Here is a 12,426-nt window from a genome sequence, read left to right as displayed (position 1 = left end):
TCCGTTAACTTTTGTTCTCTACGCCGAACGATGTTTCGGGTTTTCCAATACTGAAAGGCTTGCCCCCTTCCTATTCTCACTGTTTTACGACTTCAAACATCAATTTATGTTTTGGAACAATCTTATACCATCCAGTAAACTTATTTGGATTCAATCATTAGTTTTCATGACGATTTGACCACCCTCGCATGACGCGTAACCCCATTCCATCTATTGGTTGACTTGTTGGTATGTTACCATTCTTTCTTTATATTGTAAGGTATTTGTGCTGTAATATATAGAGTTATTTCAGTCTTTTGCCTTCGGCTGACATGACATCTGCGAATATATATTCCCTCCTTTTTCCCTCAGTTTTCGCATTTTTTTACGCGTGTCGTGTTGAATTATTTCCAGCGATTGAATTGAATCGAGTTATATTTTTAATAATCCATAAATGATATGACTTTTTTTTTCTCGCTGTCTCATAATACTGATCTTAGGTTTAGACCTTCAGGTATTAAAATTGAGGGCAAATTAGTAATTAACGCTGCGAGTTCCGCATACCCTAGGAGGCCACCGCTTTAGAACATGGAACGGATATACTAAAATCGGCTGTTACGCAATCAGGTTCAGAGTCTGCCGCCAAGAGCTTTCTTCCTTGCGCTCCATCGTTCTCAGCATCTCAAAATGGTAATCACGCTTCTCCTGACTTCGATTTCTCTCTCGAATTTCATTTTAGTCTCTCGATCTGTGTCTGTATTTCGTTTCTTCTCTAGGTTTTAACTTATTACAGTTGATAATCTGTTGCTCCTATACCGCATATGTTCATCCCTGGTTATGGTTTGAATCTGATACAATAGATTTCGAGGCATAGGAGGGTGTGATTAATGGATCTGGTTCTGCTTATGCGTAGTCTCTGGTGGCCAACGAGGATTTTCAGCACATTTTGCGTGTGCTGAACACCAACGTTGATGGGAAGCAAAAAATAATGTTTGCCCTGACCTCCATCAAGGGTATCGGTAGGCGATTTGCCAACATTGTCTGCAAGAAGGCTGATGTTGACATGAACAAGAGGTTTGCTCTTGTTTCCTCTCTTTACACTTAGCACTTGTTAATAATTCCCACTCGTTGAATTCACCTCCAAATATAACTATTGTATGAAAGCAATATAAATTCTTGTTGGTGCATTGCTCCTTCTGGAGTGACTTTTTGTGAAGTTCAGAATATCTATCCGGGTTTTTATTACTTTTGTCCTTGTGATTAGAAATGAACTGGGTGTGTAGCTACTAGGTGCAGGAAGAACAACTCTGCGCGTTTTACGTTTATGTGATGTGTCTTCAACACTGGATAACTGTTGTTAAACTTGAATATTCTGTTGGCTTTGATATATGGGTGTTACTCTAGTAGAGGAGTTATGTAAGAAGGGAATATATTCACTTGGTCTTATGATGGTTGCTTGTAAATTTACTTACAGGGCAGGAGAACTAACAGCAGCTGAGCTTGATAACCTAATGACGATAGTTGCAAACCCGAGGCAGTTTAAGATACCAGACTGGTTCTTGAACAGGCAGAAGGACTACAAGGATGGGAAGTATTCACAGGTTGTCTCTAATGCTCTGGACATGAAGCTAAGAGATGACCTTGAGCGCCTCAAGAAGATCAGGTTAAATGACTTGAATATAAAACACTGCTTGCTCTCTCTCTCTCTCTCTCTATATATATATATAGGTTGAAATCTGTTGATGATGGTTTCTGAACGCATGTTGTGATGTATGTAACACAGAAACCACCGTGGTCTGAGGCACTACTGGGGTCTGCGGGTGCGAGGCCAGCACACCAAGACCACTGGCCGCCGTGGTAAGACTGTTGGTGTCTCCAAGAAGCGTTGAAGAGTTGAGGGTTTTTTTTTGTGTGGTCATATAGGTGGCAGAAGAAGAGGGTTTCTAGTGCTGAGTATCTTTAGCTAACACACTATTCTCAATAGACTTGGTAGGTTTTTCTGGTGCTCTTTTTTTTGGTTATATGATTGAATCAGTATCTTCATGTCACATGCCATGGATACGTGTGTTTATATTTTCCTTTTGGGGTTTTGATTGTCTTCCGGAACAAACCCCTTTAATGAAAATGGTATCTGTATCTCGATAATGCAAATGAAAGTTGATCCCATACATTTTGGATTTTTAATGCGTTTGCAGAATTCGAACATTGCCCCAATTATACCGACGATATTAGGGAAATACACCGCAAATTCCAGAAATTGTATTATCCTTCGCGCTATCGGAATTTTCTAAATTCGATACATATTCTAAGTCCGAAAATTCTGCGTTTATCTTATTTTATTAACTTGATATCAATTTTTTTAAACAAAAGTTTATAAAGAGACTGGGGCCCATTACATAAATGCGATAGTTAAATCCTCTCTCATCGCACCAGCGATTCCCGGGAACAAAGTGAGAGAGTCGCCGGACGATCTTTTAGGTGTCTACTCCCTCTCGCTTCCTTTCATCTTTTTCCTTCTGTTTGGTTTCCGATGAGGCCATCGAAACTGGCAAGGACTATCAGATAGACGACGACAGTAGAACCGGCTTCTGTGCATATTGTTCCGCGTCAGTAGTTTGCTGATTTGATATTCATATATCTTGTTATATAATTCCATTCGATTCATTCAGAAGCGCTCAATTTCTAGAACTTATGAGCGAATCTCTTTGGTTACAATTATTTCTGGGCGTCTTTATGCTGTAATTCTGCTTTCAAATGAGTGAAGTAGTTATATGAATGACTCTCGTGAGGAACCATGATGAGGGTTGCATCTTATCTTCGCACGGATCAATCTGATTTGCTCCCTTCACTACCCCTGTTTAGAATTTCCGTGGTTTATGAGTTTTTAGCTCTCTCTGTCGTCAATAATTGATCGATCTTGTCACTCAACACTTTAGACTAGTTCTTTGCTTTTAAGTGTTTCCAGTTTATCATCCATGCTTAAAGAGTCCTCGTCCTTGTATATTGGGTTGTTTCCAGTCAATTTCTCAACAATTCCATAGCAATTAAGATGACATTTTCCTTAAAAGCTTAACCCTGTTGGTAGAGGATTGGGACATGTTATTGTTGTCAATCCCCAAGCATTGTAGTTTCATCTGCTTGTATTAGCTTCTGCTATCTGGGATCACCTGAATTTTGGAAAAAATTGTCTGAATTTGTGGCAGAGGTGGCCAAAGGCAATTACATTTGTCCTTGCTTGGGTAGAAGGTGGAACCGGTCAGCTGTTGTGTACGTGAGATGAGTAAAACTGATGTTACTGGAAGTAGAAGGAGGGCACTTCTTCTTGTCTTTGTCATCTGGGTGTAGCAACGGCTTGACCCTTCTTCTGTTGGGTTGGGTGTGAAGGATGCCAGTAGGCCCATGAGCGTTGCTCCGTGGAATCAGTTCCAGTTGGTGGACCGAGAGGCTGTCTCTGCTCTCCAGCTGGCTTCTTTTGAGAACCGACTTTCCCACGGTTGCGCCTCTGTCCGTTGCTTTGGTCGCGCTTCCGCAGGACTTGATAGCCCATCTCCCCTCAAAGTAGGACCTTCACAACATCAGGATATCGCACCCAAGTCTTTTGTTGCTGACGAGAGCAAAGACCATACTAGTGAAGCTGACAACAGCAAAGAAGCTAGAAAGCTCTCTCTCAGGAGTAGCTTGAAGAGGCCATCTGCTACAGAATCACCGCCTCTAGAACATATAAAGGAATACAAGACATGGGATGCGCATGATTGCAATTTGGCCAGCAACATGGAAAGGCGAAAAGTGCAGTGGACAGACACTTGTGGTAAGGAACTCACCGAAGTTAGAGAATTTGAGCCAAGGTATGTGCTTTTGTCCAATTGCTGTTCTACTTTTTCCTGTTGTGAATTTCATTTTCTCGTTTGAGTTTATAGGTAGATCTATTCCACTACCACCCACCATGCTAGTTGTAGTCACGTCCTGCTGCAAACAGAGTCTAGACCAAGGCTTTACCTTCTATTGACGACCATGACAGACCTCTATCCCGCAAAATGTGAATCATCGTTTCAATAATTGACCATAGAAGCCTAACCCAAGCAACTTCAAATGGGGTTTTTTCTTGCTTCATATGGTTGTAGCATTGTCTCCCAGCTTAGGGTGCTAAGAAACTGACACATGATTGCATGGCAGTGAGATGGGATTATCAGATGAGGAATTGGAGAAGGGAATACAAAAGACTTGTTCATGTGTGATAATGTGAGGAACACAGGTTTTCGAATGGGAAAGGCATCAGAGAGAAGATTGCCTAAACTCTAGCAGACAATTTTTGACCCTCTTTGGTTCTGCCATCCTCTGTTTCATTCCTTTGTACGTGTCTGGTGCTACCACGAGGTTCAGTTCTTTTGTTTGTTTGTTTTGCTTTTTGACATGAAGAAGAAGTTGGAGGTCATCATGTTTTATTCCAAAAGAAAAGAAAAAAAGATTATGGCAACTGTTCTGATGATGAAAGAGTGAATCGATAGCTTCCCAAGTGGAAACAGAGAGCACAAATTAATCGAAGAAAATAGGTTGTCACTCAAGAAAAGGATAATCTGTGTAGCCAACGACAGGATCAGGCGTGTAGAAGGTGGTTCGGTCATACTTATTCAAGGGAGCATCTTGTCGGAATCGCCTCGGAAGATCAGGATTTGCCAAGAATAGCCTCCCATATGCCACCAGATCTCCTCGTCCCTCCTCCACCGCCTTGTTCCCGTCTTCCTTGGCATAACCACCGGCTACTATGAACGTTCCTTTGAAGGCCTTCCTCAACGTGCGAGGGCACTGCTCCATTTCTCCCACCGCTGTCATCCTCGGTTCCACCATGTGGCAGTACAATATCCCATATTGGTTCAGGGATTCCGCCATGTGGAGCCCCAAGGCTTCAGGGTTTGAGTCGCCCGACTCCATGTAGTCCGCGAAGGGAGAGAGCCTTATCCCTACTCTGTCTGGGCCTATCTCGTTTGCTACTGCTTCCACTATTTCCAGAGCAAATCTGCAGCGCTTCTCTAGTGATCCACCATACTTGTCAGTCCTATCGTTCACCTCGTCTTTCATGAACTGGTCTATCAGGTAGCCGTGTGCTCCGTGAATCTCTACTCCGTCGAATCCTGCTTTATATACAGGCATCTGAAGGCATTCATTCAATGCTAGAAATGGGAAATTCTGTGCATACCAGCTTCTATAGCATTTCGGGCTGCAAGGCGGAAATCATCAACAATGGCAGGGATTTCCTCCGTCCTTAGACGTCTTGGAGGCGTAAATCGAGCTTCATCGATGCCAGGTGTCAGTGGCTTGTCTGTGGAGGAGATTGGATCTTGCCCGTTTGGCTGAAAACCTGAAAGCAGAAACAAATTCAGGACAGACAGAACCTCAGCTGTTACCTGTGGTCTCCGGGAGAAGGTTGTAAGAAAATGAACCACGGTTGGAGACCCGGCCGCAATGCCAAATCTGACAGAAGAAGAAACCGCCTTTGGCATGAACAGCATCTACGATTGGTTTCCAAGCTTCCACTTGCTCTCTGGTCCATATTCCAGGCGTGTCTGTGTATCTACACACACACACACGCACATATCAGAGAGACTGCGCGCGGTGGTGCCAATAAACAACTTTGGGAGTAAATATACAAACCCCTGAGCTGTATCAGAAACTCCGGTAGCTTCAGCGATGAGAAGGCCTCCAGGGGTCGTTCTCTGAGAATAATATAAGACAGCGTGGGGCTGAGGAACGTTCCCGTATGATCTCTGTCGCGTCAATGGCGCCAACACAACCCTGAAAAGGAAACAGCAAGGTAAGGTATCTGGATCAGTTGAGCTTTCATGTCGGAATTCTGTCGGACAGTTTGGGTGCATAAAATAATATCAACATTCAACGGAAAAGGCTAAACCTCTCTCCTTCTCTCTCACTGTTATTATGGAAGAAGAAAGGAAAAAGGGTACCTATGAGAGAGATTGAAGTTCCCCATCCTATACGGAGTGAGGAGTGGGATAATCTGCCTCGTCCCGTCTTCCATTTCCACGAATTCTGATAAAGACTTATTTGCAGAGAAGAGCTTGGGGATTCCATGAAGCGTGGAAGGAGAATAAATAGATTATAGAGGAAAGGTTGGGGGACGATGACGTCACTGATTGCGTGGCTGTTCTTTCATTCTTTCCTTTTTCGGTTGGGGGTTCTGCTATTCATTCAGTCAAAATTCCATGACGTAGCTGCTGGGGCCATAATAATAGGAGCACATCACATCCCCTTCCTTTTGTCAAACTTTTTGGGAAATTAAGACTCTGGACGTATGGAAAAAAAAAACATTGTTAATGAAATCCTATATGGACATGTAACATCCATTCAAACTCCCTGTTTTGTTTTTCTTAAAGGGCTCAAGGGGTTGGTCTAAAGAAGAGTATGCAATTGTCTGCCCCTTAGTTTCCCATCTAAAAAAAACTGAAGTTTTGTATTTTGCTTATCTAAACAAATTATAAATTATGAGAGAAGTCTAAACCGTGAACTTGGATACGGATGGTTAAGCTTTTTTCAAAGAAAATGCCATGCCTGAATTTTGGACAGCACTAAACGAATTGAATAAATGTGACCCATTCTTAATTTGAAATCACACAAACTTATTATTATTATTATCAAAGTGGGGCAACATATTATTATTACTCATCCAAACGAGGGGACACTTAAAAAATAGGCATTTCTTATCGCAATAATTTCAAACATACCCCACCAAAAAGCATACTAGTTTTCCTTTCATACACTGCCCATTTAGGATGGCTAAAAACTTAAATAACACTTACTACAAAAATACGAAATTACCCTTTCTTCCAAATTAAAACACGTGGGACAAATGTAAGATTAAAATAAAACAAATTAAATAAAGTATTATTTGTGTCTCATTTGAAGCCAAAATGGTCTGTTAAGAGTTATTCCCATTTATTTTTATTCATTATTATGTGAAATTTTCTATTTTAGGTTTAAAAATTCAATGTCTAAAATTTTCAATGCATTTTTTATTAACAAATTATGTTTGAAAACTATTAATACAGTTAATTTTTACTGCTATTCAGTTGATTGGTATATTTGAATTAACCAACAAAAATGATGTAGTAAAAGTTCAATTCCAAATTATATTTTTTAATATTTAACTCAAAACATATTTAAATATATATTATACATTTATGTATGCTTTGGAGATATACAGATTTCTCCATATCTAAAATCTACATCCAAATTTCTGTAAATCTGAAAACAAATCGAATATTTTTTTACCGTTTTTTTAGGAGTTGGAACTTTTTTTTCCTCACTTTTTTTGCGGACTGAATGGACGACAAATTATCGTTTGCCCTCCAATGATGATGATTTAGAAATTTCTGTCGTTCACTCAATTTTTACTTATAAAAATGAAAGACGAAAAAAAGTTACGTAGGAGGATTTGATGTGTGATGCCTTTACACACGTCTTTATCATTAAGGGTGAGAACGTCTTCTCCTTTTAATTAAGGGTAAAATAGACTTTTTTATTAATTCCTTGTGTTTTTTGTGGGAAACAATTGATAGGACGTTTTCACTTGTATGCCTATTTTTTTTTACATACAAGTGTCTCGCGTCTTGTGTTTTTAGAATTAATTGTAACTATATTTAGAATTAATTACGAATTCGTAATAACGAAGTCGTTTTCGAACGTATAAATATCGTGTATTTATTAAGGGTAATTTCGTCTTCTTAAAGGAAAAAAATGTGTTATGTTTTTGGTGGTGTAGACGTGAAATAAATGCTACCCAACCCAAGTGAGTCATTGTGATTTTCCCATGGGAATGTGAGAGGATTTGACAATACAATACAGAAGCCCTAAACGTTAGAAGGACGATGAAGTTCGCCGTGAAAGCATGGAGCAGCGGCGGAGGCCGCTCGGGCCTTCTGCAGCTGGGCGGCTGTCCTCTCGACACTCCCGCCGTCCTCCTCTCCACCCGCAAGGGTCTTCCTTTCTTCCTCTCTCCCGACCTCCTTTCCTCTCTCCCCTCTCCTCATTCCCGTCTCCTTCACCTCTGCCCCCTCCATTTGTTCGTTTCTTTCCGTCCTGTTTTCTCCGCTAATTTTAGGTTTTTATCTACATTTTTGACCGAGTATGGCTGTATTTGCAGCTTCGAGGGGCTATCGCTGCAAACGGTGTCGAGCATGGGAGGGCTACATAAGCTTCTGAGTTTGCCTGATCACCATTACTTATCCGTGCTCAGGGATTCAATTGATTGCGTTCCTGATCCAAGCGCAACTAACAAATTCGGAGCTTCTTTTGATACACCTTACGGCCGTTTCTTGGTGATTTCAGTATTCCATTGATGCCTGATTCCGACAATTTTAATGTTCTAAAGTTGAATGTTTTTTTTTGTTACCAGGTTAAGCCAGCAGACTACGTGGACATGATTTCGTCCATGAAGCCTAACATTTGGGCTACTTTAGCTGATGAAGTACCTAACACTGTATCGGCCAAGCGGAATAAGACTTCTGTCGAACGAACTCTCCGCTGGCTTGATGAATGCATCGCATTAAGCCCTGTTGTAAGAGTTATTGATCACTTCAATCTGAAACTAGAAGGGATAAGCACACATCATATACACATTCTGTTACCTGTTTGAATGACTCTGAGGTCAATTAACTCAATACAAACTTCAGGGTTGTGGAGCTATCTTTGGTTCCATTGTTGGGGGTGACTCTGTTGAAGAACGTCGACGCTGTGCTCAGGATGTTGCGAATAGAAGCTTATCTGGTACGTGCTTAATCCATAACTTGATGGTTGTCCTCGAGAATAAGTTTGTAGCGCTCATTCCTGTGTTTCTTGAGGATTTAAGATATGAAAACGTTCATGTTAGAACTAACTAATGTACATTCTGATTCTACCCTCGATATGAGATCTAATAGAAAGAAAAGGGGAAGTATCATCTTTTCACATAGGTATTCACTTACTTGCATCATGACTCGCAAAAAGTTAGCTTATCCAGGTTATTGGATTGGAGGGTTTGGTCTCGGAGAAAACACAGAAAATCTTGCTGCTCTCATGAATGCTGTCACAGTGAGCAACTCCAAACCATCTTTTCGAGTTTGATATTGTTTGTTTTAATTGTGTTATTCTGTTTGTAATCCCTTTACTTCTGAAACCTGGGATTTGCTAACACGTGTATTTAGGAATGCTTGCCAGATGAAAAGCCGCGTTTGGTATCCGGGCTTGGAACTCCAGGTCAGTTTCAATTTGATTAAATGTCTCTTCTTGAAATATATCTCATCTGTTTTCATTGGCATTTCTTTTTTTTTTTAATCACCATGAAGCACTTTGTTGTGAATCGTATAAGTGAGAGGCATTTCATTTGGTTTTATGTGGAAAGAGCTGAAAGGAAAATTAGATTCCGTTTTCTGGTTAAAAGTATAGAGCTTAAGGTTGTTGGTTTGAAATGGATTCTGAAAAATTGTCCGAGAAATGGTCGAATTTGGTTTGACTCTGCAGAGGAGATCTTGGAAGGTGTAGCTGCGGGTGTTGATCTCTTCAATAGCGCGTATGTAGCTTTTTTTCCCTCTTGTTGTTTCTTTTTTGTTAGATATAAAAACAAGTCTTTTGATTCCTTGTTCCAGCTATATCTACGATCTTACATTACGAGGCTTCGCACTGATATTCCCTGCGGAAAGCATCAAGGCAGATTTGGCAAAGTTTGTGAGTGTTGGCAGTGGAGGCGACAGAACAAAAATCAATCTTAGAGAGACTGGATTCAGGTGGCTTTAGATTTTGTTCAATTCTCTTGGTAGTTTTTTTTAAGCTTACAGGAGATGGCGCGATACGTGCAGGAAAGACATAACGGCGTTAGTGGAAAACTGCAGGTGCTACACATGCTGTAATCACACCAAAGCATACATTCATCACCTGCTCAACGTGAAGGAGTTGCTCGCTCACATTTTGCTTGAGATGTTAGTCTCTATAATTGTTTGAAGTATTTTTGTGTGCCTTAGTAACGCGAATAGTGAAATGAGTGGGAACTTGGGGATTTTTTTTTGGTTGCAGACACAATACTCATCACTATCTCGGGTTTTTTGCGTCAATCAGAGAAGCCATAAGAGAGGGCCAATTCGAGGAGTTGAGGCGGCAGTTTCTTGACAAGACAGACTGTGTGTCAGAGTGACCCTTATAGAGAAAACCTTGGTTCCTTATACGAGCGCGTGCGCGTGCGCGTGCGCGTGCGCAGACACACAAAAAGAAGTTGAGAATAATGCTTCACGGAGGAAGGAAAGAGTTTCTCTTTGTATGCATTTCATTCAAGTATGTTACTTTGTGGAGATAAATGGTTAAAGAGAAATAGGAGCGTATTGCTATGTCTAAAAACATTGTTACAGTGACTATGAGAACACTCTTGGCATTAGAGTGCAGAGTATATATGATTTCTGCAACATGTGATCCAAATAAGGGCTTTGATGAAACATGTATGTATATATACCAAACCTCCAAGGAAATGAGATTCTAGAGAGTTTGGTACAGAGTCAGAGGCGGTCCACCAGTCGAGGAAACCGTTGGAGCAGCCAGGTAACTGCCCTTATAGCAGCCTGAAATGTGGGGTTTGCATCAGGAAAACGGATTTACAAGAGAGCAAGTAAAATAAGTTGAGGAGTTACCAGGACTGCTTCTCCGGGTTTGATTGCAGGCTCCACGCAGTCTCTCCCATATCTGCAGTCCAGACACAGCCAGTGGTCATCATCAAACGGGGGATGCCTGTTTCCTAAATTCTACCGAGGAAGAGGGCTTTACACTATCTGTCGCTTGCCATCTATAACCTCCAGCCTGTAAAAGCTGCAACCTTTGCTAAAAGGAAAATTTCTTCCCTTCCATTCTGCCCAATTCACTTCATCTTTTGAGAATTACATCATCTATTTAGGAGGAATGGTCTGTATACAGCTACTGGGGAGATGTTTATAGAGGAGAAGTGATGCTCACCCAAGTGCCATGTAACTCCAACAGCAGAAGACTCTTCGGTCGAAATGTCATCGATCACGAACTGCAGGTCCGTGCTGGTTGAATCAGTAAACTTTTGGAAAAACTCCAGGATTGCCTGTCATGGTTATCACGTTCAGGGAAAAGAAGTTTGCGGATCTACAGAGAGAGACAGAGAGAGATGAGCGACCGTGCGGCCGACGAAGGGGTCGGGGAAGACGAGGTCCTCGTAGACGCAGTTGTGAGCGATGAGGTCTCGGACAGAGGACAAATCATGGCAGTTGATCCCCGAGTAGAAGCTCCTTACCACCTCAGACGAAGCAGTCTGGGGATCGAGTGGTGGCGCAGCTTCTGCAGCCCGACGGCTGAAGAGTTTCCGGCGAAGGCTTGTCGGTTTCAGGGCAAAGAGGGAAGGAGAGTGGAGAGAGAGAGGCGTCGGAGAAGGGATGATGAGAGACGTACCGAAAGTCATTTCTCTTGCCTCGTGTGCCTCTCCTTTTGGATAAAAACTAAAGTTTGTTTTCAATCCCATATTCCCCGCGAATTTTCGAAAGAGTTTCAATTTTCTACACCAATTTCAAATTTGATATAAAATTACACCGGTTTTCAAATATTTCCAAATTTTTACACAAAATCTTAAAATGTATTGCAATTTCCCCTATATCTGTAAACGATATAAGTTCCGTCAATTTTGATGATGACGTGGCATATCACGTCATATAGATTTTACCAAATTATCACATTTCGTCACATCATCCTACCACGTTAGAAAATAAAAAAAAAATAAAAAAAAATAAAAAATTTCCAATTTTTTTTTAAAAAACTAATAAAATGAAATATTTTTTAAAAAAACTTTTAAAAAATTACAGAATTCTAAAATTTATTTTTTAAAAAGAAAATAAAAATTACATATTACATATATATACACTTTTATATCTATACACAATTATATACATATATATATGTATATACACACATATATACATCTACATACATAATTATATATATATATATACATATATACACATAAATAATATATATATATATTCACATATGTATATATACATATATATCCATATATGCATTGAATATGCATACATGTATGTATGCATGTATGTATAAATGTATATATACATATTCATATGCATATATATACATATATATATACATTTATACATATATACATACATATTCACATATATATATACATGTTCAATGTATATATGGATATATATGTATATATATGAATATGTATATATACATATGTGAATATATATATATATATATATATATTATTTATGTGTATATATGTATATATAATTTTTTATTTTAATTTTAAAAAATAATTTTTAAAATTCTGTAATTTTTTAAAAATTTTTTAAAAAAATTGTGTATATATGTAACAGTGTGTATACATGTAAATGTATAAGTGTGTATATATATGTATATAATTATGTATGTAGATATAAA

At 39.7% G+C, this 12,426-nt stretch overlaps 5 protein-coding genes across 13 annotated transcripts; 3 read left to right on the top strand and 2 right to left on the bottom strand.

Annotated features, from left to right (window-relative positions):
• The first annotated feature begins 557 nt into the window (after nt 1–557).
• Nucleotides 558–2,147, top strand: LOC104810453 (40S ribosomal protein S18). 2 transcript variants are annotated; one of them, XM_010536767.2, is made up of 4 exons: nt 558–669; nt 893–1,053; nt 1,454–1,642; nt 1,763–2,147. In XM_010536767.2, the coding sequence occupies exons 1-4, from the start codon at nt 667–669 to the stop codon at nt 1,866–1,868; spliced, it is 459 nt and encodes a 152-aa protein (XP_010535069.1). In that variant the 5' UTR covers nt 558–666; the 3' UTR covers nt 1,869–2,147. The 2 variants fall into 2 exon arrangements, with proteins under 2 accessions (XP_010535069.1, XP_010535077.1); XM_010536775.1 differs by having other exon boundaries at nt 840–1,053.
• Nucleotides 2,148–2,403: 256 nt separating this feature from the next.
• On the top strand, nt 2,404–4,421 carry LOC104810422. The gene is given in 4 exon segments (XM_010536718.2): nt 2,404–2,585; nt 3,183–3,349; nt 3,352–3,824; nt 4,153–4,421. Coding segments are annotated over 3 exon segments (624 nt in total). The 5' UTR covers nt 2,404–2,585; nt 3,183–3,268; the 3' UTR covers nt 4,223–4,421.
• On the bottom strand, nt 4,402–6,044 carry LOC104810435 (12-oxophytodienoate reductase 1-like). 3 transcript variants are annotated; one of them, XM_010536754.1, is made up of 5 exons: nt 5,937–6,044; nt 5,629–5,769; nt 5,418–5,548; nt 5,174–5,335; nt 4,402–5,108 (listed from the first exon to the last, which is right to left on the bottom strand). In XM_010536754.1, the coding sequence occupies exons 1-5, from the start codon at nt 6,008–6,010 to the stop codon at nt 4,534–4,536; spliced, it is 1,083 nt and encodes a 360-aa protein (XP_010535056.1). In that variant the 5' UTR covers nt 6,011–6,044; the 3' UTR covers nt 4,402–4,533. The 3 variants fall into 3 exon arrangements, with proteins under 3 accessions (XP_010535056.1, XP_010535041.1, XP_010535049.1); XM_010536739.2 differs by having other exon boundaries at nt 4,402–5,111; nt 5,629–6,044; XM_010536747.2 differs by having other exon boundaries at nt 5,629–6,044.
• Nucleotides 6,045–7,787: 1,743 nt separating this feature from the next.
• Nucleotides 7,788–10,390, top strand: LOC104810378 (queuine tRNA-ribosyltransferase accessory subunit 2-like). 3 transcript variants are annotated; one of them, XM_010536672.2, is made up of 10 exons: nt 7,788–8,050; nt 8,132–8,306; nt 8,384–8,545; nt 8,661–8,754; nt 8,987–9,057; nt 9,171–9,222; nt 9,487–9,535; nt 9,612–9,749; nt 9,855–9,941; nt 10,036–10,390. In XM_010536672.2, exons 1-10 carry the CDS (start codon nt 7,857–7,859, stop codon nt 10,151–10,153), a joined length of 1,140 nt encoding a protein of 379 aa, XP_010534974.1. In that variant the 5' UTR covers nt 7,788–7,856; the 3' UTR covers nt 10,154–10,390. The 3 variants fall into 3 exon arrangements, with proteins under 3 accessions (XP_010534974.1, XP_010534967.1, XP_010534982.1); XM_010536665.2 differs by having other exon boundaries at nt 7,790–8,050; nt 9,822–9,941; XM_010536680.2 differs by having other exon boundaries at nt 7,791–7,965; nt 9,822–9,941.
• LOC104810399 lies at nt 10,317–11,468 on the bottom strand. Of its 4 annotated transcripts, none has more exons than XM_010536692.1 (5): nt 11,147–11,468; nt 10,960–11,074; nt 10,774–10,873; nt 10,641–10,692; nt 10,317–10,571 (listed from the first exon to the last, which is right to left on the bottom strand). In XM_010536692.1, the coding sequence occupies exons 1-5, from the start codon at nt 11,426–11,428 to the stop codon at nt 10,509–10,511; spliced, it is 612 nt and encodes a 203-aa protein (XP_010534994.1). In that variant the 5' UTR covers nt 11,429–11,468; the 3' UTR covers nt 10,317–10,508. The 4 variants fall into 4 exon arrangements, with proteins under 4 accessions (XP_010534994.1, XP_010535001.1, XP_010535010.1 ...); XM_010536699.1 differs by having other exon boundaries at nt 10,774–10,867; XM_010536708.1 differs by having other exon boundaries at nt 10,774–10,855; nt 11,147–11,465.
• Between the last annotated feature and the right edge of the window lie 958 nt (nt 11,469–12,426).

This window comes from Tarenaya hassleriana, unplaced genomic scaffold (genome assembly GCF_000463585.1).
Source record: "Tarenaya hassleriana unplaced genomic scaffold, ASM46358v1 Cleome1, whole genome shotgun sequence".
Taxonomy (NCBI): domain Eukaryota; kingdom Viridiplantae; phylum Streptophyta; class Magnoliopsida; order Brassicales; family Cleomaceae; genus Tarenaya; species Tarenaya hassleriana.
The sequence above is the reverse complement of the archived record's forward strand: the minus strand, read 5'-3'. Positions and strand labels throughout refer to the sequence as shown.

What these genes read in the sequence shown, in the direction of transcription:
- LOC104810399 (XM_010536692.1), bottom strand. Translation starts at nt 11,428, where the DNA reads ATGACTTTCGGTACGTCTCTCATCATCCCTTCTCCGACGCCTCTCTCT. An exon ending in ACCCCTTCGTCGGCCGCACG is followed by an intron (nt 11,075 to 11,146) that starts GTCGCTCATCTC and finishes TAACCATGACAG; the next exon opens with GCAATCCTGGAGTTTTTCCA. An exon ending in TGGAGTTACATGGCACTTGG is followed by an intron (nt 10,874 to 10,959) that starts GTGAGCATCACT and finishes AATTCTCAAAAG; the next exon opens with ATGAAGTGAATTGGGCAGAA.
- LOC104810435 (XM_010536739.2), bottom strand. Translation starts at nt 5,849, where the DNA reads ATGCACCCAAACTGTCCGACAGAATTCCGACATGAAAGCTCAACTGAT. An exon ending in GTTTCTGATACAGCTCAGGG is followed by an intron (nt 5,549 to 5,628) that starts GTTTGTATATTT and finishes GTGTGTGTGTAG; the next exon opens with ATACACAGACACGCCTGGAA. An exon ending in CGGCCGGGTCTCCAACCGTG is followed by an intron (nt 5,336 to 5,417) that starts GTTCATTTTCTT and finishes TTCTGCTTTCAG; the next exon opens with GTTTTCAGCCAAACGGGCAA.
- LOC104810453 (XM_010536767.2), top strand. An exon ending in GATGTTGACATGAACAAGAG is followed by an intron (nt 1,054 to 1,453) that starts GTTTGCTCTTGT and finishes ATTTACTTACAG; the next exon opens with GGCAGGAGAACTAACAGCAG. An exon ending in GAGCGCCTCAAGAAGATCAG is followed by an intron (nt 1,643 to 1,762) that starts GTTAAATGACTT and finishes TATGTAACACAG; the next exon opens with AAACCACCGTGGTCTGAGGC.
- LOC104810378 (XM_010536665.2), top strand. Translation starts at nt 7,857, where the DNA reads ATGAAGTTCGCCGTGAAAGCATGGAGCAGCGGCGGAGGCCGCTCGGGC. An exon ending in CACCTCTGCCCCCTCCATTT is followed by an intron (nt 8,051 to 8,131) that starts GTTCGTTTCTTT and finishes CTGTATTTGCAG; the next exon opens with CTTCGAGGGGCTATCGCTGC. An exon ending in CACCTTACGGCCGTTTCTTG is followed by an intron (nt 8,307 to 8,383) that starts GTGATTTCAGTA and finishes TTTTGTTACCAG; the next exon opens with GTTAAGCCAGCAGACTACGT.